Genomic DNA, 26,766 nt, shown 5'->3' on the forward strand with positions numbered 1-26,766 from the left:
TCCCAGCTCCTGCAGCTACACCCTCGCTCTCAAGCGCCCGCGACTAGCTTCCCCTGTCCGGACCCTCCCCGCAACGCGCAAATCACTCCAGCTTCACCCCCAGCAGATCAGGGTCTCCCGCGCTCCCAGCCCCTCGGCCGCTCCCTTGCGCCGCGCTTCAACACCGCTGCTGCCGTCACCCCCGCTAGCCTCCAGCTGCCCAACCCGGCGCACCACGCCACCCATCCAAGCCGACCATGGCGCCGTCCAGTACTAATAAGCCCTCGTTCGTCCCGCTCGAGATCAAGCCCATCGACTTCTCTCTCACAGCCGGGACCGACATCCCCGCGCCGCCGCCCGAATCGCCGCCTGCCACGCCAGGCCGCCCGCCTACACCCGGACGTGGTCCGCTCTCATCCCATCCTACTTCTCCCCATGACACCTCGTCTGACGACCCCATGGCTCAAACAAAACCCAGCCAGAGCTCCAGCCAGAGCTCCACTCAGAGCAACGGACCCGCCAATGGCGAGACGCGCGGTCGCACCGAGAGCGTTGCCACCGCAAACACCAAGCCCGGCTCGCCCGGGTCGAAAAATGTGCTGAGCCCGACGCCGACCACGGAGAGCATCAGCAGCAGCAAGCGGCCTTCGTCTGTTCGCCGTTTCTTCGGCTTCCGCTCTGCGTCGTCGTCGGACAGCCTGCGACACAATCGCCCGACCAGCCCGCAGGGCTCGGCCCCTTCAAACGGTTCCACAACCCGGCCAGGCTTGCGCGAGCGCAGGAAGAGTGGAAGCTGGTTCAACAAGCGCGCGAGTACAATGTTTGGAAGCCTTGCCGAGGTCGGCGAGATCTCGAACGGAAGCGCTATTCATGAGGAGCAGAAGCCGGAACGAAAGGGCCCACCCCCGCCCAAGCTGCCGGACCTCAAGAAATTGGGTACGGATCTCAACGACGGATCGCTCGGCGCGGACGACATGTTCAAGCACATCAAATAAACGAAAACGTTGATGATGTTGTCGGGCTTGCGGACGGGCGGAGACGTCGACCGCATTGATATCGGAAAGGCGCAATCGCCCGCGTCATCCCAGCAACCGGCGACGATGGTTGCTGTCTCGCATAGTTGTCTCATTTTGGTTTACCCTTATTTTGGATTCTCATTATACCCTCGGAGCGACTCTAGCACTGAAAGGTCCAGACTGTTACTACTGTTTTTTTCTAGTGCGGAACTTGATACACTCCACACCTCCACACCTGGTACTCTCCATCTACACCTTTTCCTACTCTATACCCTCATATCTTGGCAATTCCTATGGCCTAAACTTCCCTTGATCTGTCCATCATTTTTTTTGTTTAGCTCTCACGGCTCCTATTTCACCATGAGGGAAGCAAGTCACCCAATTTCGGGCACCTGATGCTGGGTGTCGAGACCGGATGTCGAGACCGGATGTCGAGACCGCCAGGCTTTTACACCTCAGGCCTTTAATGCCAGCAACTTGTCTGAAAACCATCGAGAAAACCCAGGGAAGGTGGAAAGAGGCCAGGAAACCCCATGGTTGTTGCTGGGAAACGTAGATACGATGGCCATGTTGTACAAATGTTATCTCGATACCTCAGCACCTACTCCATCGATTCTCTACCGCTCCAGCCCCATACTTTCAGCCACCTACTAGAACATACCAGTCTTATCGGACAGTTTCGAGACGTGGATACAAGAAAGAGTGCTGGACTGTTTGCTGCTGCCAGCCTTGTCTGGGGTACGCAATCTCCGGGTCTTCTCTCCATCTCTTTACCAAGTCATCCAAGGGGGTGTGGAACTTAAAAAGATAATTTCAAATATTGCTTTTTTTTTGTGCCACATAGAGAAGAAACGTGTGTGCGCTAGTGTCACTCGCGGCAGAACATTCATCCCTCGCCCTCGCTGTACGCCCGCCGCCTTCCCCGGTTTGTGACTCACCTCTCCAAACGTTCGAACGTCTGCGGCAAAGAGTCAAGCCATCTCTCCCTTTCTCTTTGGTCTGCTCCCTTCCCCGACGTCCTTGGTACATACAATCGTCATAAGGTCAGGGTGTCCCCCGAAAATTACGAGCGTACGGCTTGGGAGCGATGGCACGACGTCACGAACGGGGGGGACCCTTCAATTTTTTTTTCCGATCGGGCCTAGTGTGGATCGTCCCGCCCGCGACGCTCCCGCTGCGACCAGACCACCACAACCTCCCCACCCACCCTTCCTCGGACGAGGCGGTGACTGGGGCATGGGACATGGCGACCGGTGACCCCACCGTCCAGTGATCTGATACGGGACGCCGTATTTCCTTTGCTCCACGTGTCCCTGGCGTCCGTGAGGAGACCAAAAACGTCACCACTGTGGGTTTCATCAACAACTTCTTTACCTCCCCCCGCCCCCTTTTTTTCCTTGCGAGGCTTTGCGTTCAGATAACCCGAGTGCTTGGAAGCTAAACGATAGACCCCAAATATAGTACAGGCACGTGGATCGGTGGAGCTGGATCCTGTTGTGTGGCCTGCAGATATGAGGGCGTGGCTGTGGGGTGCTCCGGAGCTCTCGTCGATGGGCGTGGGCAGTATTCCCGTCTCATGCCTTGCACTACTTTCTGCAAACATGAGCGTTGCTGGAATGTTCTTTACCTTTCCCCATCACCACGACGGTCATCTTGTCTCTGGTGGTTCCCACCGGTCCTCGCCGGCACATGGTCTCGAAGTTGCGGCTTTGCCCGCTCGCCCTGTCAGCCGAGATTGCGGATGGCATGGCGAGACGAGAGAGCTGGAAGGGTACCTGTGCGTATATACCTAAGGGAGCGGGAGCTGGGGAAAGGCTGGTTGTGCCATCTGCTGTCAGGAAGAAGGTGGGGTTTGGACTCCGGAAGGAGCTGTTCCTGTTGAACGGCATTCATCACGCCCACTCAAGGCCAAAGTGCGAGAGGATTCAGTCGTCTCCGGAGAAGTCGAAGCGGCAACACCTCGCCTGTCCGTCGGGCTCCATTGGGAGAAGGTGCGCAGTCCGGTGGAAGGGAGAAGGATGACGGCGGGAAGCTAGAAGATGCCGAGCGTCATTCGCGGGTCCTCGGGCAGCAGATGTGCCAATGCTGACATGTAAAAGTAGTCGAGCTGGCCAGCCAAGCGGCGCGACGGAACGTCTGTGCCGCGGTCCGGCTGTCTCTTGAGGTGCAAGGGTCCTTTTTCTTCTTCTGCTCTTTACCGGCGCTCGAAGGAGCTAGAAGGCGCCACCCTGCAGTAGCGTGAAACCTGGCCAAGGCTCGAGCCAATTTGGAAGCGACGGCCGACTTGTTTCGGAGTTTCGGGGTCGTGCCGAAGGATTTCGCCTAACGATGGTCAGCCAAGCGGGTGCAATTGCAGCAGGGCCGTCATGACTCTTTACACTCTCGTGTGAGCATGTGTCATCCACGTTGGGACTTCATCTCCGCTCGCATCTTTGCGGGCCGTGGCCGCTCACGTAAGAACAGTGCAACGCAGCAAGTCGCGGTCGCTGTGCTTGCAGCGTGCAGCAGTGCTGCCATCACATGCGACTGTTTACGACCTTCCTATTCCGGACAGCGGGGTTGCCCTGCAAGGCTGACAGGAGAAATAGGCTCAGGGTTAAGGTTCTGAGGAGGCTCAGTAAGCCGTCAGCAGGCGGCGTTTTTGGTGGCACTGTGGAGCGTGATGCCGCAGGAACGAGGCCATGGGCGCTGGCGCGAGTAAGCGTGACGAATCCTCCTCGCATATTGCGGGGTAAGAAGCATGGCAGCATGGCAGGGACATGGCGACGGCGCGTGTGAGACACGAGTCGGCGTGGCCAGTCCTCGGTGGATCACTGTCGCTGTTGCGTAGCACATCGGGGTGGTAGGTAGCCTGGGACCACGCGCCGGGGGCCATGCTCTCGATCCCTGCACAGCGTAGTATAAGCATCCTTGGTGGGCTGCCGCGCGCCCTTCGTCTCACGCTGGATCTGCAATGCTTATAGGACAGACGCACCAATTCCGGCAAAATACGTGCCTGAGCGTGCAAGCGTCAGCTGCCACCCACTCAACACTACTGTTTTACCTAACATCCCACTCTGCCGCCATCATGCCGTCTTTGCTCTGGCCAATCATGGTCATGGACACGGTTCGGTCCGAGCCGGTCTGGGGCGTCTGTCTGGCCGTGTCGTGGCTGGTACATGGAAAGTAGCTCATTTCCAATATAACCAGATACAACATGGTGGCTAAGGAGGCTGCGGATGCTCAGCTACATACAATAGCACGCCAGAATCCAGACTGGGAGTCGGAAACGTAGCCAGTCCTTACCAGCCGCCGCGCGGCAGTGGATGGAGACGTAGTTGCTACCAAGTCACTTTCACGTCACCCCCGTCCATCTTCTCATTCGGCCACCCGTCCGGGCTTCCGTTTCCAAGCACAAGAACCCTTCAGCTGATGTCAGCACTACTCTGTGCCCAGCCGCTCGTCTGCACCCGCGTGCATACACTCTGTTCTGTTGCCCCACCCGCCTCCACTTCTCGAGAGAGGGACACTGCATCTTTGCTGATGGCTCCCCATGTTGCCGGAGACTCGGCCCAGAACTCCAGTCTCTGGACGTGGTCTGCGTGGATAACAAATCTCTTCACCGGCGAGAACGACATGTCGCGTGGGCGCCGGGCAGAGTACCTCTCCCTAGCCTATAGCGAGCAGTTGGTCACCTCTCCCACCCATGTTAACTAGACAGCGCGACATTGGCCAAATGGCATCCAAGTGGACAGAGTTCGCGGTCACGGACTCCAAGACCGACACTCGGCCTTGGCGCGTGCTTCCCCGGCTGATTCCACGTTTCAGAAGGTCTGGATGCAGATGATTCCATGGCCCCCTGCTCCAAGACCACCTTTTTCTCCGAAAGGCCTGGTTTCTCACTATTAAGCACACTCGACGGCAGGTCGGTTTACTTGTCCCGCCTCGCGACTTTCTTTCCCACACGGCACAAGACATGCCCTGTCCAATTACGATCGCGAGTCTCCTGCCGCAGAGGAGCGAGAGAAGGGATCATGGTACTACACCGAGAGCCACTGACGCCGGCTTGAGACTGACAGCGCACATGTTCCTGCCTTGCACTACTGTGGCGCCGGCCTTTTGATCCATTCCCTCCTGTTCCCTTGTTCCCTGCCCTTGCATCCCCTCCAGGCCCTCCAGTGCCGAGCTATCAGTAGCGCCGGGAGTTGGAGCAATCATGTAGGCGCCGAAGCACGTGTGCTGCAACGTCAGCTGCTTGCGTCCTGCACACGCCTTCTCATCATCCCTACTGGTAGAGCTGCCTTGGACAATTTCCTCTCACAGAGGGGAGTATCTGGAAGAGCCAACGTCCCGGAGCATCACACGCTGTGATGCTCCCCAACTCTACTCTTTGCTCTCATGCATATGACACCTGGCGTCGGCGGCGCCTACGGGATGACTGCCCGCGCTGACATGCTGCACTGCCTGCCACTTTGCTCTTCGGCCACGAATGAGAAGAAAGTGAAATGGTAGTTGCTTTTGGTAGCACGGGGTTCCTGGGCGTGACTCCTCGGCGGAGAGGGGAAGGAATAGAGGTCGACCTTTGACTGGTTGCTTTGGAAGTATCGCCCCTCTTTCATTTCTAACTTGCGTCATTTGCAAGTGCCGGTGCAAGCGGCTATTGCCCAGGGTCGCCAGCGGCCCTGTCAGCTGGCTGTGGGCCTTTCAGCATCATGTTCCTCTGTGCAACTCATATATTAACTCCGGTCGTTTGCAACATTGTTTCCCTGTACCCAGCAGTGCCTCTGGTTGTCGTATCAACAGTTGCACGGCTTGCGCCCTCCCTCGTCTGGAACCATGTACTCTTTTCAAGTCACTTCGGCCTTGATGGCTGTGGCTAATTCGGTCTTGTACTTCTCCGATGCTGCTATTGCCAAAGCCGTCTTTGCCCACTACATGGTATGTCCCCGTCAGTTCATTGCATTCCCATTCCTACACGCTGGCTCAGATCTATGTCTCACCTGCCAATCTCACCCTGCGCATCCATCGTAAGCGGTGGCACTCCAACCGCCATATCACACCTCTTCAGTCTTTCATTTTCCCTCTTCAGAGTCGCGCGAGCTCTTCCAACCCTATCGAGAACACGTGCACGAGACTGACCATCCTTCCCTTCTCAGGTGGGCACCACCACCGAGCCTCATGTCCACACGGACATCGACGACGCCGCAGCCGCCGGCCTCGACGGTTTCGCGCTCAACATCGGCGACCCACGAGCATCCTACGTGACCGACACCATCTCCTACATGTTCGACTACACAGCCTCCAACCACCCCGACTTCCACCTGCTCTTCTCGTAAGCCCCGCCCCCGCTCCGCTCGACGATCCCAACCCTCTCCAACTGACACGCCCACCCCCACAGCCTCGACCTCGCCGCCGCCACGGGCGCCGGCGCCAGCCTCAGCGACTACAACGCCCTCCTCACGCAATACACGGCGCACGCGGCCTACGCGCGGGGGCCGGCGCCGGACGCCTACCCGTTCGTCAGCACCTACTCGGACGGCGGGCTGACCAACGAGACGTGGGACGAGTGGCGCGGTAGCGCCAGCGCCTTCGCGGCGGGCGCCGGCGGCGGCGTCTACTTCGTGCCCGACTTCGACGGCACGCAGGGCTACTACGACGGCGCCGACGGCTGGTGGGCGTACTGGGGCGGCGTCGTCGACGGCCTCTTCAGCTGGGAGGCGGCGTGGCCGGAGCGCGCGGGGGTGGGCGGCGCGTTCCCCGGCGACACGGGGCCGGACGAGGTGGTTGCGGCGGCGGCGGAGGCGCGGGGGAAGAGTTATATGGTTGGTATGTGTGCCCCCGGTTTTTTTTGGTTTTTTTTTTTTTTGGTTTTGTGTGTTGCTTTTCCCCTCTTCTGGGTGGGTGGTTGGAATGGTTGAAAAAGGGATTGTGGCTGACTTTTTGTTTTCTTTTGGTCCGTTGAACAGCGTTGAGTCCTCTGCAGTACAAGAATGCGGTAAGTTTGGGGGTGTTTGGTCCGAGACCGAGAGAGGTTGCGCGGCTGACTGGTGTCAAGTACCAAACCAATCTCTACCGTCCCGGCGAGCTCAACCTTCCGGAGCGCATGAAGAACGTCCTCGAGATGAGCACCGCCCCCGAATACGCCGAAGTCATTACTTGGGTAAGCAACAACCCCATCCCCCCTCCCCCTTTCAAAACAACAAGACACTTACTTCCCCCTCCCCTCTCCAGAACGACGGCCCGGAATCCCACTACATCGGCAACCTCTGGCCGGAGCAAAACACCGACAGCGACCCCGCCCGCTACGCCACCGCCGCGCTCGCGCCCCACACCGGCTGGCAGCCGTTGATCGGCTCCTTCGCCGCCGCCTTCCGCGCCAACGCCTCGTCCGCCGCGGCGCTGCGGCCGTTCGGCAACGAGACCGTCACCGGCGCGCTGTGGTACAAGACGATCCTGCAGTCGACGACGTGCCCGCGCGAGGGCGAGGGCGGCGTGTACGCCAAGCCCGACGGCTGGGACAAGGGCGAGGACGTGCTGAGCTGGGCCGTCATCGTCGGCGACGACGCCGACGGCTGGAGCGCGAACTTGATCAGCGACGGCGAGCAGATCGCGAGCGTGGGCCTGGTGGCCGGGCTGAACTACGGCAAGGCCGAGGGGCTGAAGGCTGGGTTCCAGCGGTTGGAGGTGGTGGATGGGGATGGCAATGCTGTGAGGGTGGCGGCCGGTGGCAGGTGCGTGTCGACGGGGTGCCCGGATTGCATTTACAACATGAATCCTCAGGTTGTCGGATTTTCGGATAACGAGGACGATGGAGAGTGTCCGGATCCGGAGTGCAGTCAGTAGACGTCGCTCGTGGGGAAGGGAAAGGTCCATTGGAAAGGAGCGAGGCGATGGGCTGCAGCTGTTTGAAAGAAGGAGAGAAGAGGATGGGAGTATTTCCATAATCTGATGTATCGTCTCGTTTGAGACAATATCGTACATATATTATCTGAGGGATGTTTTAAGTTTTGCTACCATGTGCTTCAGTCCGTTGATTGAGCGTGAGTTGTGAGCGAGCTATTAGCAATTGGTCCTGAACTGGAATCATGACCGGCCTCGGCTATGGAGAAACTGTAATGATAAATTTCAGTTGTCACTCAATCCTGTTCGTAGAGAATACCTCGACTCTCTTCCTCTACTTTAGAATTACCACGGACTTGTGCGGTAGTTGCTTCTCTGAATTCCCACCCTACCGCCCCTTCACCAGATGTGGGATCTATGCGTAAACTCAGGGGCAATCTGAGCGAGCGAACCAACCACTCGATGATCCAGGTCCCATCGACTTGTTGCGTCGTGCTTCCATGGGACGTGGCCAAAGTTCATTATCGTGACTTCACTGCACCCTACGTGGCCCATTCATCCAGCGTTGGTCTCCTCATTTCCCCCGTCTTCCGGGACAGCCGTATCTTCATCAGCCTTTTCTCCCAGTTCACCCATAAGACCATCGAGAAACTTGTCCGCCTGTGCTTTCGATCGCCTTTCCTTGAGCGCCTTTCTCCGTTCCTCAACCTCCTTCTTTCTGTCTTCCTTCTTCTTCTCCCTCTCTGCTCGCCTGAACTCAGTCTCCAGCCGTTCTTTCTCAAGTTCCTCCATCTGCTTCTTACGTTCCTCCTCATCTTGCGAGAAGTGGAAGAAGCCGGTTCCCTTGTTCCTAATCTCTGCTCTACCGTCGAAGTGGGTATCCTTGGGTGGAGTATCCTCTCTCTTAGCTGCAATCTCTGCCATCTTTTGCGCTACTGTCTCATCCGGGTTGAAGGCAGCAGTCTGGATTGTATCGCCGTAAATTACGTTTGTCGGCATCGCTGGCCTTGCGGTGAAGCGGTCCGGCTCGTCAAACATCGACTTCTTGCGCCGTTCTTCCCTCGCAGCATCCGCCCTTGTGCCCTGCCGCGTCCTGCCAAACTCATCGACATATTCCACGAGCTCCTCGGGCTCGCTGCCTGCATCCTCATCCGACGACGTATCCGCTTCTTCAGCGTCTTGCTTTTCAGCCCACTTGCGGTCAAAGTCCACGGCGTAGCGCTCGTCCGCATCCTCGACGTCGCCGCGCTTCATAGCCGCGTATAGACGCGCCTTCTCCTCCATTTTCCGTTTCGACCGCTTGAACGTCGCGTCATCGAGAGCTTCGCTGGAGGTGCTATGGCGCTGGGTGAAGTCGGTATCGTCGAGGTCTTTGAGCGCGCGTTTGCGGGAATTCTTGTTGTGCACGCTGAATATATCGTCCTTGTTCTTGGGCCGCGCGCGACCGGCGGACTTGGGCTGTGACGACGAGGAACCGGCGGAGATGAGCGACGAGAGCTGCGAGGCGAAGGCGAGGTTGCTAGATGAGGTGGCCTGCTTGTCGGCGGCTTTTTTGGGACGCGGGATGCCATAGAGCGCGGCATCTTTGTTGGAGGACATGGCGGCGTGAATGGCGGGGAGGGCTGGGTGCGGGGGCGGCGTTGCACGGTATGTGGATGGATGATGATGCACAGGGCTGAGGGTTGGCAGCGGAGCGGAATGGAGCTCCGAAGATCGGGACGATTAGCGCGGCGGGGCGGGTGACGGCGGGGCTCGGGGGTCAATTTCTAAACCAGCTCCCCGCCGTGCGCTGTGTCACCGCAACAACCGCTCCACTTGACGCCATTCACCCAGGACCTCCTGAGATCCTGCCGCAGCAACCTCTCGCGCACCCTTACTTCCAATTACATCCCCCAAACCCCCCAATTGCTGCCGCCATGTCTCCTCCCCGCCAGGTCTTCATCGCCGTCATCGGTATGCGCGCCTCCCGCCCCACCAAGGCTCTCAATTCCGTCCATCCGGGCTGACACGTTCTCCCCAGGCGTCGGCGGAGTCGGAAAGTGCTTCTTGAACCAGCTGCACGCCATCGCCTCGCGCTTCTCCCAGTCATCCACCTCGCCGACCTACCTTTCCGTCATCCTTCTCTCGCGCAGCAGCAAGGTTCTCCACAGCCCCGAATACCGTTCCCTCAACCTGTCCACCTGGGAAAATGATCTCGCCGCCTCCAACACCCCCGCGCTTGCCCCGGCCAAGCTCGCCGACTACCTGGGCGCCGCTCCCAGCAAGGTCGTCCTCGTCGACAACACCTCGAACCAGGACCTCGCGGACGCGTACCCGCTCTTCCTGAAGAAGGGCATCAGCATCGTCACGCCCAACAAGAAGGCCTTCTCCTCGACGCACGATCTGTGGCGGGCCATCTACGGCGCCGCCGGCAACGGCACGGGCTCGGGCGGCTTCGTCTTCCACGAGAGCAGCGTGGGCGCGGGCCTGCCCGTCATCAGCACGCTCAAGGAGCTGGTCGAGACGGGCGACGAGGTGACCAAGATCGAGGGCGTCTTCTCGGGCACCATGTCCTTCCTCTTCAACAGCTTCCAGCCCGCCGGCGGCGCCGGGGGCGGCCAGTTCTCCGCCGAGGTGCGCAAGGCCAAGGAGCTCGGCTACACCGAACCCGACCCGCGCGACGACCTCAACGGCCTCGACGTTGCCCGCAAGCTCACCATCCTCGCCCGTCTGGCCGGCTTGCCCGTCGAGAGCCCCACCAGCTTCCCCGTCCAGAGCCTGATCCCCAAGGAGCTCGAGAGCTGCTCCAGCGGCGACGAGTTCTTGGAGAAGCTTCCCGCCTTCGATGGCGAGATGGACAAGCTGAAGGAGGAGGCGACCAAGGAGGGCAAGGTCGTCAGGTTTGTCGGCAGCATCGACGTTGCTTCCAAGAGTGTCAAGGTCGGCCTTGAGAAGTGAGTACTCCTTGCCGCTCTCTCGTCACGATCATGGGACGGCTGTTAACGAAAAACGTAGGTTTGACCTCTCGCACCCCATCGCCGCTCTCAAGGGCAGCGACAACATCATCAACTTCTACACCAAGCGCTACGGTGACAAGCCTCTGATCATCCAGGGTGCCGGCGCTGGCGGTGATGTCACTGCTATGGGTGTCTCCGGTGACCTGATCAAGGTTCTCCGCCTGCTGCATTAGAAACATACCTCGAGAAAATGTCGGCATCAAAAGCGATTTACTGTTTTCTCAAGAATTTTAGTCTATAGAGGAAAGCGTGGAAATCGATGATGAGTGATTTCAAAGAGTCAATAACTATTGATGTGAGAGATAGGGAGCAAAATGGCGCGCCCCATGTCACGGACTGGTATCTTCTTTTAAACCGGGGCAGGGCAGCTGAATCAGCCACAGGTACATTATCGCGAGCGCCGGCTGCACCAGGGTGGGCGGGATGCTGTGTGAGACATACGATAGAGACGCAGACGATGTTGAAGACGACGAAGCAAATCAACTAAACCTCGCCTTACAGATAGAGAAAAAGTAGGGATGCTTGATGGACTTGATATTGGGCAATGCTCGGTCGTAGACTCGATGTTGCTGATCGGGAGAGTCAATCAATGCAACCTTACAAAAACTAAACCAAAGATTGTTGATGATGCAAAGTTCTTATGCATGTTCGAAGCGGGGATGGATGAGTTGTGGCAAGGGTGCCTCATGCTAAGCCTTCCAAAACTGGAGAGAAATCTACATGATGTGGGCCTCAACCGTCATATCTACATCGACTTATAAGACTAGCAGATATGTAGGACCGCGCACGCCCCAACTGTAGGCTTCGAACCTTCGAACCCTTGAGAAAGCACTGTCTCTGCAAAGCTTAACCCCATTTAGTGTTGCTTCCAAGCCGACTTGCCTTGTATAGCAACCGCTGTGGGTTTACTATGGAGATGGATGAGCCTTTGAAACCTAGCTCTGGAGCCTCAGGTAACGACATGCACACATCATCATCATGATGAAGCAGCACCAGTCACCACAGGAGGAGGCTCGTAGATCACTTGAAGAGATGGGGATAGCACTACTGTCTTAAGCGGGGTAATATATGAATCTTTTGCCGTTCAGCCGTCGTCGGGGGGGTTCGCCCGGATCAAGCGCCACATCGTCCCAGCTCTCCACACGCCCTCCCTGACTGAAATGCGGCGTTGCGATAATGCACGCTGCAGCAGCGGAGGGACCAAGAAACCGAAGAGCGCCAAGCTCAAGTGCCCATTGCGCACAGCCTCTCTGGTCTCGGCATCCGTCATTGCACCCACATGGGGCACTCAAAGTTTTTTTAATTTCCCCTCCGACGAACGTGCGCGGGTTCATCAGGGTCGCTGCGCTCGGTTTGTTCGGAAGCCGATCTATGAAGAAATGACGTGTGAGAGATCATCAGCGAAGGGGGGGAAAAAAGAGAGACGAGACGAGTAGAAATTCTGAAACGACAGATGAGATGGAGAAAAAAAAAATCTTGGGACGAGGTTCGTGCGTGCTGCCCGCCCGCCCAGCGGCTGTGCCCTTAGCTCCCGCCGGACGACACCCGTCGTCGCCGCCCTCTCACCGACTGCACCCTCTCTATTCGTGGCCGGGGATGCCGTTAGCGCAGCCCTATCCTTGACCGTTCACCGCTGCCACAGGAACACCCCACTCGCGCATGCATGGTGGATACTCGCATCCGTATCTGCGGTGGTGTTGTTGTTGTTGTTGTCGTCGTTGGCTTGGGAGCCCAGACCATAGACTTCGGCCGGCGGAATCCGCGAACGGCTACCTGGCTGTTCCTGACATGTGTACGCACGTACGGACGCGTTTGCGTGTGTGCGTGTGTGTGTGCGTGTGCGTGTGTGCGGCCTTGGCCTTGCGCACTGCCTCATTCGGCAATTTGTTTTCCTTTCGATATCTTTTTTCCTTCGGGCCGCGGCGTCGTGGCTCCTCTATGGGGGCGTTTGCGCATCAGCCGTGTGCCCTTTTTCTGCAACGTAAGCGAAAGCAGTGGCGTTCGCGACTCGTACCGCTCGGGCAAAAAATTTGAGGAATAAGCTCTTGAGCACAGCGATTGACGGGCAGTTTGGAAAGGGTGACCGGGATGCTGAGGCACGGGTAACGTAGATCTCCATGAGAAGGAAGTAGGCGGATGCCCAATGATGTCCCAGCGTGCGCCCTAAGCAATGGACATAGTTTGAGTGCGTCAGGCATCCTATCAAATCAGCAACGTCTGGCACGAACCCCTATGAACCGTCACACGCGAGTAAGGCATCTAGTGCCTCTTGCCAACCATAAGCTCGCCAGCTAAGTCGAGTACGGTAGAGCTGGTGACATGTTGATTGCCTCCTCAGCATAGCCCAGCATATCCATCCTGGCACCAACCTGTGGAGATTCGCAAGAAACGTGATTGTCGAATCTGGGCGGTAGAAGAGACGCGTATGCGCAGTTGCGCCTCGGAAAGTACCGTGATTGTCTTTCGTTGATGTGCAAACTGTGTACATTTGCTGAGCCCCGTGCGTCATCAGGTCCTCCCGCGGAAGTGAGCCGTTCCCGGGGCTCCGCTCCGCCCCGTTCACCGCGGGCCGGGGAAGACTCGCGTCCCCCACTGTAGAGGATTGTACGTACCGTGTCGGGACGCCCCCGGGCTTGTTCGAGGTCTTGGTGATGAAGTCGGTGAGTGATGGTTTCTTGGGAGCGGATGCAGCTGTCAACAGTGGCGTTGAAAACACGAGCAGGCCATCAAGTTTAGCAGCGATGGAGCGAGCGAGGGCGAATAGCCAGGTAACCTTGGAGCGTAGAGCGCAGCGACCCAAGGGGACCTTCCCGAGGGAAAGGAACGACAAGAAAAAAAAAAAAGCAACTGGTTACCCGCCAGTCCCAACAGTTGCAACCAGCAAAGCAGAGGATCCTAGAATCACGCGATGGTCTCGCGTCTCGTATGCTCACATTCCCGTGGTTCCCCTTCCCTCACGCGAGCCGGATGCCGGTTGCACTAACGGACGGTCACCCGCAACCCGCACCCCCCGCCTTTATTCGCCGCTAATTAAAACAACACACTAACCGCAAGGAAGCGGGGGGCTGGGTGCTGGTGCGTGCCTGCCCATGGGGAGCAGATCTTAGTAGGTAGCTATGTGAATGTTGGACGCATCTCACGCGACACTGTCGCCACCATTTGGCGCGCATGAGCCAAGCCGTCGGGGAAATTAGCATGGCAGTGGTGATGTGGTCGCAGCAAGGCCGACTGAAGCCCGTGGCCGCTGATGGTGGTGGGAGCTGTGCCAGTGGCAATGGGGCCACGGTGGACTGTGGGCAGAAAAGACAGCAGTGCGCGAGCTTGCCGCGGGCAGCGCTCCGTGACGAGGTGGAACGCGGGAGTGGGCAGCTGCCAATCAGGCAAGCCATTTTGTGCTGCGAGGTTGTGAAGACTGTTGCCAAGGGGCGAGCAGGAAGGATCGTCGCGATACAGGAGCCGAGACCGCGCGCCGACGGGGTGGATGGACTACTCGCAGAGTCATTGGATTGGTGCGGGTTGTTTTGCGACTTTGTAGCAGCGGTTGCGGGTCTGCATGAGACTGGCTTTTGTGGGAACTCGAGCGTGCATTTCGTTGGCTGAGACTCAAGTTGGAGGCCTCGCGCCACCCAGCACGACGGAAAATACTGCTTGATCCCTCCCCAGCTACGCGACAATAGAGCATCGGTGCGCAGCACGCGAATCGCACACCCGCCGAGTCGAGCCGAACCCGCAGCAAGCCGGCCGATGATATACACACAAAGATAGTCATCGACGGAGATCATTCGCGTTCGAGGCCGTCATATGACCGGGTTCCAGGCTGGTCATTACTGGTTTGAGTATATAGCAGCGGGTAGCTCAGGAAGCAGCCGCATGAACTCTTGGTCTTTTACGTAGTAGTATGCCATGCAATCCGTGCAGCCGCAGCCGGACTGAGTATGTACATACTTGCCTGGATCTTGCATTACGGCCGGCTGTTTTCGCAAAGTGTGGATGGAATACGTGTCATTGGAGCGCCAGCCTCTGTCAGCCTCTGTCAGCCTCTGCCAGCCTCTGCCAGCCTCTGCCAGCCTCTGCCAGCCTCTGCCAGCCTCTGCCAGCCACAGTCTTGGGTGCATGGCCGGCGACAAGACTTGGGGCCAAAAGTCAAGACAGTGTCGGGGCGATAACGCGGCATTGGCGGCTTGGTTGCAGGTGAGTCAAGCCAACGGTGCTGTCTCCTGTCGTGCCTGCCATACGCTGCTGCCGATTGTGGGTCTGCATGTTGCGACTACTGCTGCTGCTGCATACGGCTTGCCCAGACAATTTGACCGCGAGGCATGGGGCGTTGGAGACAAGTGCGCTCGGCGACGACAGCGGGGAAGGAACTGCGGCTTGCGCGTTTTTTAGTGGACGGACAGCTCCAAGGGTGGAGGTGGGAGATCTCCGTGGAGCCGGCGCGGCATCTGCGGCTTCGCGGGCAGCTCGGCTGTGGCACTTCTTCGCAATCTCAGCCAGAGGGGTCGATTGTGGACTGAAGCCCGCACATTACGGGAAGGTGGGGGAGGCGTTTTGGCGAGACAATATTTCGCCCTTCAGTGACGTGATGGGAGAAAGTTGACGCGGGGCCATGACGTTGGGTCATGCCGGTCGTCTTGTCGGATTGGGAATGGCTAGCGGCTGGAGAGCTGTTCTGGCGCAAGGCCGCTGCAGTGGGAACGTTGCGTGAGGTGATGGCCGTGCTGATCTGGAGGCTGGCGGGCAATATGTGTGAGGGGGAAGTGGACAAGAGATCGACCATCGGGGCGCGCGTATCAGATAGAGGGGGGGGTGCCGCCGCCACGGCTTGCCCGGTGTTATTTGCAGAAGCTGTCTTGGAGCATGAGTCCGCGGGAAGCGGTGCCTGGTGACGGCCGGCTGTTGCTCGCGTGAGACGTGCGCAGGTAGGCCACAGCCATCGCGATGTGTTCTCTATCACGATGTGATTCAGACGGGCCAGACTGGCAGCAGGCGCAGGTACATACGTGTCAGGCAGCTGGATCACGCTTCCCCCGGTTTTCGCTTGGGACGGCCCATCGTCGGCCTGGGCGCTGGCCTCCCGCACAATTCCTGAAGTGGCCGGGCCAGTGCCACAGGGCACAGCGGCGTGCGGCGGTCGAGCACGCGAGAAGTGGGCCGTAGAAGGAAGAGAAGCCCTACGACGGCGCTCCGTACCGCGGCCTAGCGCCCTCACCGGAAAGCCGCTCTCCACAGCGGCCGCTAACAGCCCTCTTTGCGGCGACGCGAGTGGACTTTTCCTCGTTTCTTGCATGCCACATGCCTTCGCCCGATCCACACCACAATGATTCACACACCGTTTTTGCTCGGACACCCGTTCCACAGCCCCACGCCGGTCCAGAACTTTTTTTCTCTTCTCTGCACAAAATGCCCCCAACGGCGATTGCCCGGCGGAACTGTGCGCCCCCAACCGCCAGGTCACCGGCGGAGCAGCGGACAGCAGGCCACCCGTCCACACTCCCCTATTCCCAGCCAGCCTGGCCGGCCCCCGTGGAAGCGTACACAGTAATAGGGGCCGGCTGGCTTGACTGGGATTGCGACGGGGGGAGCCGTGATTGTGGCTCACCGCGTGATAGGCTCGCGCGGCGCTGGCTGGAGGGTGACATGCGGAGATCTGACGCCAAGGGGCAGGAGCTGAGGCTTGGCCCGGAGCGGGTGGGCTTGGCGGGTGCGTGCGTGGGCCAGCTGTGGCGCTCACGGTCCGGCTAGGGCGGTGGCTTATTGGTGTTGACTGGCGACCCTGCGGGCCGGCAACGACGTCGCCAGCAACTGTGCAGCCACGCGGCCGACGCCAGAAATCACATGGTAGCGGCGGCCGTGCCGTGGAACCCTTGGCCGCCCTACGTTGTGCGACAGGGTGCGGCGCGCGCGGCCAACGACAAGGTGCTTACGAAAAAGGTCCGCGGCACCGCAGGCTGCAGCTGTCGTGTCGCTGGCGTCGCCGCTGGCCATGACTTTGCAGAGCGACTCAGGTGAGGTGATCCGAGTTGACAGATCGACTGATGGCTGCGATGAGGACTGTGGGACTGGCCAGAACCTCGCTGTCGGGGCGCGCATCGTATCCCTATTCATAGACGTCAATAAAGAACGGTACCGGTAGGGCGCACAGAAGCAGACCGAAGCGGAGCGAGGGCGCTGCTGGCGTACCGCGCCCCCGTGTCCGCCAGCTTGACGAGAGAGAAAGAGAGCATGGACGACGCCGCGGGCACCGACAGCGCACCCCCGGCGCCGCGGCGAGTCGCGCGCGGCTGGCTGGCCTTTCCTCCCGCCCATCCCCGAGCCGCCGCACCTTGCTAGCTCCGCCCCGCTAGGCGCAGTCATTGTGCCGACGTGACGGTGGTGGTGATGGTGCTGATGATGATGCTGCGCGCGAGACCACTGGCAATCAAATAGTGCGTACGGCGGAAGCGTGCAGGACGCTCGCACGCTCGCACGCTCGCACACTCGCACAGGGCTGACGCTGGCAGCCGGTCGGGCAGCAGGCCTGGCCAGCTGGAGGCCAGCTCGCGGTGCGTTTCATTTGACGCGAGACCTTGATTTCTCTGGGAGCTGCGCGCGCTGTTCCACCGTCGCCCTGTCTCTGGCCCATTGGGTGGAGCCCGCGCCAAAGAATTTTTTGCAGATGATCGAAGCGGCCAGCAGCCGCATGCGGCCTCGCAGGTCAAAGAAGCTGCTCCATGTTGCCGTTTAGCCCTGAGCTGAGCAGCGATGCGCCGCTGGGGCGCCGGGATGCGGTGAGCTTTGGCAACGGCGCAGGCTGATCCGCCATCAGAACGCGCGTAGAGTGGTTCGTCTGGCGGGCGTGGTGGCCGGCGGCGCGCTGATCGTTCACGAATTCATGCAGCCACGGCGGAGCACAGGGCCCGGCGGCGGAGGTTGAGACAGGCTGCCGGGCTGCGCTCATCTCGCATGGGGCAGCTGTTTCATCTCGTTAAGGCTATCGCAAGCCCAACCCAAGCGGAGCAGGCGGGCACGTTGTGGCAGCCGGGCGGAGGGGCAGGGGATGCGGCGCAGCGGTCAAGGATCCGACGGGGTGGGCTGCACCAGCACAAGCGGACGCCATTGAGCTTGGGTTGACTGCCCTGGTCGCTGCGCGCACGGGCCCCCAGGCCCTGCACACCCAATCCACCCGCTGCCTGCAGCATGGATAAATAAAGACGACCGCCGCCCATCTGCTGCCGCCGCCTGGGAATCGGTATAACGCAGCCGGCTGTTTGCAAACCTCCTCCCATCCATCCCCAGCCTCGCCTCGCGCCTCGACCAGCACTCAGGCCGCCTGCATTCCGCGCCTGTCCTTGCCCACGTGCGCCGCATTCCGCACCTGCTCGTCACCTCACGCCTGCACCACCGCGCATTTCTGTGCTACGCGAGCCACGCACGACAAGCTTCCTGCTGATCGCCGCGCTTGCGCATCGAAACACCGAAACACCACCCCGTCGCGCCGCCCGCCCTTGACGTCAGCCGTCCCTCTGCCGCCCGCGCTTGCATTGCCTGATCGGCTTGGCCGGAGAGCTGCGCCTCCACCCCTAGCCCGCACCATCCCGCGCCGGTCCCTTAGCACCCGAAGCAGCGCGCCGGAGCCTGGCATATATTATTCCCCGTCATCTCGCACCTTGACCTCCCCACACCAACCACACACTCGCCACCATGTGCGTCGCCGAGCTCAACGTCTCCAACCTGCCCTGCCGGCACCGCTGGTACCACCTGCTGCGGCCCTGCTCGCCCACGACCAACCTCAGCAACTGCCCTAACAAGCTGGGCATTGAGGGTTGGGAGACCAAGTGCGACTTCTGCCCCTACTGCGCCTCTTGGAACCTCTCCAACACCGACTTCCGTCTTGTCGGCAACGACCGCAGCCCGTCGGTCGGCGGCCTCTCGCGCTCGCCTTCGGCCAACTACGGCTCCTCCACCACCACCCTCACCTCTGCCCGCCGCGACAGCCGCCGCGCCTCTCTCGCTCGTACCGACAGCGCCTCCAGCATCCCCGCTCTGGGCTTGAGCGTTGTCGAGAAGACGGGCGAGAAGAACAGGGCCATCAACAGCCGTCTCGACGCCTACCTGGGCAAGCATCCCGAACGCAAGTACAGCAACTCGGACGGCGAGACCACGGACGGAGAGGAATCTCGCTCCATCCACGGTTCAACGCATGGTTCGATGCACGGGTCGATGCACGGGAGGAGCCCTTCGACCGATGGCAGTGACATCATGACCAAGGTCGATGCACAGATCGCCAGCGGTAACCTCAATGCCGGCTCGGGCAAGAAGGACAAGAGCATCCTCAAGAAGATCGGCAGGAGCAGCAAGAGGCTCAGCATGGGCATCTTCAAGTGAAGCAACTGCTCACCTTGATCACGAGATCAATTTGTCATCCTGCTGCCTGGCCACGCTGGCCACGCTGGCCACCCAGCCACGCCTCCTCAGCCTGCAAGTCACGGGCCACGACTCGCTTCGTCTGTACTATACTTGGACCTCAGACAGCACTTGCCAGCTGACTGCTCTCCCCTCACACCTCCTGTGGGTCAGTGAACACATGGATCCTGGAAAACGGCTCCATGGTCACGCAACTCTTACGGCTTCGTTGTCCCCTCACTCTCAAAGTCTGCTACCAACAGCAGAACAATGAACGAGTGGGCCTTGCATTATTAGTAGCGTTTTTTTTTTTTGTTTCCTCTTCGGTTTGACTTTGGTCACTTGGTAATGGACATGGGCACGGCAACAAAAACGGGTTAGGGACAAAATGGTCGGACCCACATCGTTTGTTTATTTGCTTTTCGGATTGTTCGGATTCAAGGAGTAGCGCGTTACGGCGTGTGTTTGGGAATGGGAAACCTGGCGGGGAAGCGGGAAACTGCAGCAAGCAGTCACACACGGGGGGGTTATGGGTTTACGGCTGCTTCCTTGTCACAAGTAGCTTGTCTCTTTTTCGTCTTACTACACCACTCATGATACCCAACAGACTGGTTCTGGCTTTTCCCGTGCGGAATTCGCCAGCCAGCGAATGAACAGAATTCCAACTTCTTACCACACACTCCCTTGGGTGCTTTGCAATCTCACCTCATCCAACCCTGACGACACGTGTGCCTGGCATTCGCCGGCGAGCGAGATTTGAAAAGCGGCAAGCCCTTGTCTGTCGGGAATCCTCGGTCGCACGAGATGCCCTCTTTTGACTGTTATTCCATGCCGGTCCCGAGGATCGGCGGCAGAGATGGGCGAGTAAGACGAAGCTCTCGAACCAACACACCATGGCGGCCCCCAAAAAAAAGCGGCGCGCTTCCTTTTTCTCCCGAGGCTGGAATGCGACATGTTCCATATGTATTATGTGTACATATGCACACTGTAGACAAGGGTGGATGAGGGGGGGAAAGGAAATGTCGCGGGAAGCGGATGGGGGGGTCATAAATTCTGTGCCACATGCAAGCTGTTGCGAAAGAGACGCATACGGCGCGGAAAACGAAAGAGTTGGTACCACGGCACCAGGGAACTACTGTCACATCACTCATTTGCATTGGGTTCTCGGTCCCAGTGCCGTGTCGTGTTGGATCGTTGCATGTGCGTCCCAAAAAAAAAGTTGTTGTTGCTGCTGCTGCTGCTGCTGCTGCTGCTGCTGCGACATGACGACTTCCCACTTTCTTCGTCAGACAAAGAAGATGTACGGATATATCGCCGTATTTACGAGGGACCTCGGAGGTTGGCTACGGCGCTGATCAAGCAGCACTTTCCTTTTTTTTTTTTCTCCGCCGAGGTGGTTGGTGGCGAGCATTTGGTGAGCCACACTGCGTACTGTGCGTGCATGGATGGCGACAGGCTCACTGAGATGTTCACATTGCAAACAAGATGAGACAGTGGTCTGGGCGCAAGATTGGCGGAGGGTTGAAACGTGATGGGCATTTCTCGCTCGTCTATCTGTTGTTAGGTCAGGCATCAGCCCTCTGTTGGCCCCCGCCATCTTATCGTTCTGACTCCGCGGTTTGGGCAGGCGTGACACGGGCGAGGGTGTGGCTTGCCTGTGTGAGACACGGCGGCAACCACGGGCAACCACGGTTTCGGGGTACAAAGGTGGCGAATGCAAACCGCATCATGATCAAACGCAACTGCATGTTTCGATGACGCCTGGGTCACGCTATGCACCCACGACCCATGCTGGAACTAAGTCTTTTTCTTATTGTCTTAGCCATTTGCGTGAGTCTTTCCTTGATGCGTAGCTTCGCGAGCTTGGACGGGGCACACCATGTACGTCATATACCCTCTGCTGCAGCAGGGATCGCCGACGCACCACGAGGACTACTGCGACTACTGGCCGTCGGCCTGGCCTTCGCACCTCTGCCAGATACACGAGTTGCAGGCCAACGCAGGCCGATGGATTTGCGTGCACGGGGAGCGGCGCCCATACCCGCTTTCCTCGCCGGCGCGCGGCGATGATCTTGGGAGCCTGACGCTCAATGCCCGCGCGGAGGCGACAAGATGGACGCCAGCGCCAGGGCTAGCTGTCATCACCTCGTCGTGCCAGCGGGTCAGTCAGCGGGCGTCACGGCTCTCGATGGCGTCGATGGTGGCAGCGGTGGCAGCGGTGGCGGGGGAGCTCCTCATCATCACAGCGCGCACACAACTGCGACCCGGCGAAGGCGCGTCCCGTCTTTACCCCGCGGGACAGCGCGGCTTATCCTCCAGCTTCTTGCTTGCATCCTCTAACCTTATCACGACTCCGGCCTCGCCGCACTAGCCACGCCCGGCAAGAGTGAGTCAAGTCGGTCGGGCAGCCAACCATCCAACCCTCGCTGCTTCTTCCTTTTGCCTTCGCCCGGTGCGAAATGCGAAATTGCGTCGATGCGCACCCGCTCTGCCCTCCTTCCCCGCCTCCTCGCTGGCTGGCCGCCGAGGATCCGCCTAGGCCGCCCAGGCCGCCGAGGCTGGGGAGATCTAGATGGGCTTTGCTTGGTCACTGTGTGACTGTCCAGCCGAGGTGCTGCCCGGCTCCCCGGCTCCCCGGCTCCCCGGCTGCGAACTGCTTTCGGCCTGCTTGCTGCCTGATGATTGCCGGTCCTCGTTGCGAGAGCGCCGAAACTCTATTTCGCACGCCATTCCGGGCCCGCCGCGCGCGAGCGGTGTAAATCAAGATGCCTTGGACACGCTTTGCCGCTATCCAGCCGCTTTGCCGAAGACGAGAGAAGCATTCGCCAGACAAGCAATGCCTGACAGGACCCTGGAAAAATGCTGCTAGCTAGTGACCAAGTCTTGCTTGGTACGAGACTATCAGATTGCCAGCCGTATCCCCTCCCTTTCCAGCCCCTATCAGTCCGCTCTACCGCCGGTAGCCGGCCTTGTTGGCTCGACGCTAGCGCGGTAGTGAGACTGGCTTGCCCTGATGATCCGTGGAACGGCGGCGGGCGGGCACGAAAGTGTGGGGGAAGGCCGGGGGATCCTGAATGCTGAGAAAGCGCCGGTGCGGCTTCAGCAACACTTCGACTTTCCATCCAGTTCCTCTCGTCTTCCCCGCGCTTGCAGCTATCGTGCCAACACAGACGCAGGGCCGCAATATCACCACGCGCTCTTGCCGACTAACGCACCTCAACTCCCTTTCCGCCTATCACCTGGCACCGTCAGTCTGCAGTCCTCATCCTCCTCCTCCTTCTCCTTGCCGTCCGTCGTCCTCACATGCATTCGCCAGACGACCGCGTCCGCCGCACACGCAACATGCACTCGTGACACACGCCGTCGCCGCCACCACCACGTTGCCTACGGCGCCCCTGGGCACGAGCGTTTCGAGCCAGACTCCAACCGCCGCAACGCCACCTCGGCCGTACCTGAGCCTAGCCAACAAGCGTCCGGGGCTAGCGAGAAAGAGCAACGGGAAAAGAAATCTGGGGTGGTGATGACGGTGCGGAAAGGGCCACGTGAAACCCATCTGAGCTAACTCCTTCGCCACCACTCTACCTCCCGCGCTTGCCTCTTTACGGGGAATGCGAGAACGAGACTAGACACCTGGCTAGCTTAGCCGTTGACGATGTGTGCTGGCCGGCTAGCTTGCTAGAGTCTAACAAACCCCCTCCCCTCCTTGGGAACGTACAGGGCGGGTACCTATTCTATCCTGTTGGTTGGCACGCGCTCGTGGTGCTACTGGCTTACTTACCCCAGACGGGCTTCGGGCTACCCCGCACCACCCTCTCCCCAATCTCCGCCCGGACGGAGGAGCGGAGTCCCATACGGAGGGGCACGGGGCGGAGCTGTGGCGGTGCTGACGGCGGCGGCAACGGCCGGGCTGATTAAGACGACGACGATTGCATTGGGAAGTAATGCCAGCTGGCTCCTTCCCGCATTGTCCGTCAGTAGTCTCCGCCGGCTCCGCGCGGGCCAAGACACCGGCACCTTGGTGCGGAGGATGCCGTGGGCTTTCCCACCGGTGACTGCGCCTCGAAGGCGCGCTCACTCGTTCAGGGCCGCTCAGCGGCGGTGCGGACGTTGTGTGGTCATGGCTGGTGCGCAGGTTGTCATTTGTTGTTCCTGGCGCCGTGGAGGCGCGGGCAACATGGGAGCTACGTTGAGTATGCACCTTAGTGCAATCGCCGTCTCGACGGTGTCGGTTCTGCCATGTAAGAGTTCTGCAGGCTGGTATCTCGGATTCGATGGCCTTGACTTCAAGGGGTTGAAGCTATCGTGCCCTGTATCCACCGTTCGTTTAGATCATGGAAGCGCTATTTCTTCTACAAGTCTTCTCCAATTCCCCTCAACAAGCTCTCCATCCAAATTCCTTCGACGTAGTATTCTCTAATCCCAGAAAATAGGGGTCGTGGATCCGCCGTGAAAAGTGACCGCGCGCCCCTCCGTAGACAACATGTTGATGTTCTTCCCGTCAATAGGTAGATCTCAGCGCCTTTAGCCATACCTCCCTTCCTCGTTCCCAAGCGTCCAGCATTTGTGGTGAACATCCTCGTGGTTCACAATCTGTTTACATTTGCGAAGTATGGGCCTTAAAAGATAGAAATATGGGTCAGTCTCTTTCGCAGCTTTCCAAACTGCATGTCCCGCTTAATAGTCGTTCTCGAAGGATCTCCACGGTTTATCTAATGGTTTGCAATAGAATAATTGCCCCAAGTCAAAATTGATCTTTATGGCCTTCTTCACAACGCTCCAAACCTTTCCGCCAATGGCATATCTGCCCCAGCTTGCCTTGCTGGTGATCTATGCGCTTGCTCCGCCCATACTTTTCAGCCATCCATCACTGCGTAGAACTCCCCAGGATCCTTATGGATAGCAGCAATCTCTTGGACTGTACCAATCCGCAGCGCGCGAATCTTGATGATACAATCGTCAATTGTCTCAGGCACTTCAAACCGCCGCGTAGACGCTTGACACAGACCACTCCTTCCACCTCCTTTTTCCGTTGTGAAATGATAACAACAAATGGTCTGGAGCCCAGGTAGTTACCGCCACGGCGGCCCGATGGGCTTGTTTCACACCGTTGATTGAATACGGTAGTCTTCGTTGTCCATAATCGCCAATACTGCGTCGACAAGAGCCTCAATCACGAGGCGTGAATAATCTGGCCGGATCGATGGACCACCTCTTCTATGCAGAGCAAGCGTTGTCAACGTAGCGTTCCGCACCAACCTTGCTCAGAGAAATGTATGTACCAGGTCAACTGCACGCCTTGTTCGTGTTGACGAGAACCGTTGACGAGATTTGCCCGCTCTTTCACTGGCATCTTCTCCCAACGACAGGATACCAGTGCGGCAACTTTTGTTTATGTCCTTCATGATGGCAACCTGGACGGACTTTTCATTGTCTTCCCGTTGCCCCGCAGGTCGACTGATCATCCCCCTGCTAAGTATGCCACTTTTATGGATCCACGTGCAGTCAGCATATCGTGTAACATCCACGTGATTCTGCTGGAGCACGAAAACTGTGGTCTCGCGTCATTACCTGCAGGTCTGGTTCTTAATACAAGATCGCATCACAGCAAACAAGTTTGGTCGGCGCTTTTCTGCTTTCCACTCTATTCGCTGACTGCTCTGAACCCAAGTTCCCACCAAATGCTAAAAGCTCTTTCTTACGTATATGCTCTTGTTCCCTCTAATGACCATGAAGTGAAGCCGTCTCAAGCATATCCCGTCCCCCTCCCAATGAGGGGATCCAAAATCTTGACCATCCTCTCATAACCCGTGAACAAGATGCCACCGCTGAAAATCGTCCGCCCCAACCTCATCACCGTGCCCCTCCAAAACGCCTTGACGCCGCCATCCTCCCAGATGCTCCGCACCGCCGCCGCCGTCGACTCCCCCCTCGCGCTCTGGCACCGCGTCTTGATCGTGTCAAACGGCTGCGTCGCGTACGTCGTGACGATGCCGGCGACGCTCCCGTTCGCGAAGTTGACCGCCGTCGTCTGCTCCACGCCGCGCACGCGCTCCCAGTCCTTCAGGACGTTGTACGTGCCCATGCGCGTGGCCGTCGCGCTCGCCTGCTTCAGCGTCGTGCCCGCAAAGCCGCGATACAACCCCCGCACCACGCCGTCCTCGCGCACCACCGCCCGGACCGCCTCGACCATGCTGCCGCGGAACCGCCCTTCGCCGCCGGCGGCGCCCGCGCCCGCGCGCGCGTCGTCGATCAGCGCCGTCTTGATGCGCTCCGTCGGCGTGACGGCGGTGGCGGACGCGACGACCCCCGCCGTCATGCCGGCCAGCAGGCTGCGCAGCGGCGTCAGCGTGCCCGTGTCGCGGTCCGCGAACTGCCGCTTGATCAGGTCGAAGGAGAGGAAGCGCACGCCGTCCTTGCCGACGGAGCCGATGACGAGCGGGGTGCAGCCGGCGTAGAGGGCGCGCGCGCCCTCGTGCCGGACCACGGCGCGGATGATGGCGAAGGGGTTGGGGCTCTTGTAGGGCTGCGGCTGCGGCTGCGGCTGCGGCCGCGCGGGCATGGTAGTGTTGCTGGTTTCGTTCTTGAGCTGGACGCGGGTTTTGGCGAATTCGAAGGGGTAGGTCAGGGCGGCTTCGATGGCGCCGGCAGCGCCGCCGGCGAGGAGGGAGACGTGGGCTGGGATGGGCGGGGCATTGGCGTCGTGGACGTGGTTGTTGGATTGGGCGGGCTTTGTCGCCGGCAGCGGGGAAGCGGTGGTGGTCACGGTGGTCATGGTGGTCGTGGTGGGCGTGGAGGAGTCGCGTGCATGCTGGTGTGTGTGGTGTCTTTGGTTTTGTCGCGCGACTTCTCCCGAGCAGTGCAGGCTGGCCGGAGCCGAGGTTGGGGCAGGTGGTGTTGATCTCGGGGTCCCGTCCGGGGAAGCTGCAATGCTTAGCGGCTGCTGACGTCACCAGGGTCCGTCGGACTGGGCCGTGGTTGCACAGCGCCAGTCCGCCGTCTCTTCCATCTGTCCGCCTTGCTACTCCAATCCATCTCACAGAAGCTCCATCGCCGCAGGGATGTTTCTCCTCCCCTCATTTGTTCATTGAGCCCCAAGATGTATGTCATGCTTGCAGCTCTCACGCCATACATTGCGCCATTGCTCCCAGGCACCCCTACATACTCAGCGCTATGAGACTCCCATTTCATCTTCCTCCTGGCATATGAGGAACTGATGTACGGCATGATCATCAGACTTTGGAACAAGACGAGACTCGAAGTAGTCACGTGCTCCATGCGGGGCAGTGTCAGTAGCCCTTCACCCATCACCGTTGAGTGCTGAACCTTCCAAAGCACATATTCGTCGCGAAGAAGCTTGTTCATTTTCTTACTCGACTGCCCAAGACTCCACTCACCGTTTGGCTTGATCGGACACCTCATGCACCAATATGCTATCTTCGACTGGCTGAAGGTAACCATTCGACCGAACCTACGCCGGTGCACTAACTGCTGCTGATGGAAGAATATCACGTAGACGGAAAATCGAAGGGGGTACTTTCAGAAGAGTTGCGTTATGAAAAGCTAAAGTGGACTCC

The 26,766-nt window shown here is 59.2% G+C and overlaps 6 protein-coding genes across 6 annotated transcripts; 4 read left to right on the top strand and 2 right to left on the bottom strand.

Annotated features, from left to right (window-relative positions):
- Positions 1-236: 236 nt before the first annotated feature.
- Positions 237-974, top strand: BKCO1_2000295 (uncharacterized protein; the record flags this gene model as incomplete). The annotated part of the gene is made up of 1 exon (XM_020272502.1): positions 237-974. One exon carries the CDS (start codon positions 237-239, stop codon positions 972-974), a length of 738 nt encoding a protein of 245 aa, XP_020134941.1.
- A 4,836-nt stretch (positions 975-5,810) lies between these two features.
- On the top strand, positions 5,811-7,817 carry BKCO1_2000296 (glucan endo-alpha-glucosidase agn1; the record flags this gene model as incomplete). Its single annotated transcript, XM_020272503.1, has 6 exons — positions 5,811-5,912; positions 6,131-6,306; positions 6,373-6,800; positions 6,941-6,969; positions 7,030-7,134; positions 7,206-7,817. 6 exons carry the CDS (start codon positions 5,811-5,813, stop codon positions 7,815-7,817), a joined length of 1,452 nt encoding a protein of 483 aa, XP_020134942.1.
- A 552-nt stretch (positions 7,818-8,369) lies between these two features.
- On the bottom strand, positions 8,370-9,413 carry BKCO1_2000297 (uncharacterized protein; the record flags this gene model as incomplete). The annotated part of the gene is made up of 1 exon (XM_020272504.1): positions 8,370-9,413. One exon carries the CDS (start codon positions 9,411-9,413, stop codon positions 8,370-8,372), a length of 1,044 nt encoding a protein of 347 aa, XP_020134943.1.
- Positions 9,414-9,730: 317 nt separating this feature from the next.
- BKCO1_2000298 (homoserine dehydrogenase) lies at positions 9,731-10,983 on the top strand (the record flags this gene model as incomplete). Its single annotated transcript, XM_020272505.1, has 3 exons — positions 9,731-9,767; positions 9,835-10,747; positions 10,809-10,983. The coding sequence occupies 3 exons, from the start codon at positions 9,731-9,733 to the stop codon at positions 10,981-10,983; spliced, it is 1,125 nt and encodes a 374-aa protein (XP_020134934.1).
- Positions 10,984-18,490: 7,507 nt separating this feature from the next.
- Positions 18,491-19,174, top strand: BKCO1_2000299 (uncharacterized protein; the record flags this gene model as incomplete). Its single annotated transcript, XM_020272506.1, has 1 exon — positions 18,491-19,174. One exon carries the CDS (start codon positions 18,491-18,493, stop codon positions 19,172-19,174), a length of 684 nt encoding a protein of 227 aa, XP_020134935.1.
- Positions 19,175-24,935: 5,761 nt separating this feature from the next.
- Positions 24,936-25,964, bottom strand: BKCO1_2000300 (mitochondrial carrier; the record flags this gene model as incomplete). Its single annotated transcript, XM_020272509.1, has 1 exon — positions 24,936-25,964. One exon carries the CDS (start codon positions 25,962-25,964, stop codon positions 24,936-24,938), a length of 1,029 nt encoding a protein of 342 aa, XP_020134739.1.
- Positions 25,965-26,766: the final 802 nt, after the last annotated feature.

The sequence above is a fragment of the Diplodia corticola genome (assembly GCF_001883845.1).
Source record: "Diplodia corticola strain CBS 112549 chromosome Unknown scaffold2, whole genome shotgun sequence".
Classification (NCBI taxonomy): Eukaryota; Fungi; Ascomycota; class Dothideomycetes; order Botryosphaeriales; family Botryosphaeriaceae; genus Diplodia; species Diplodia corticola.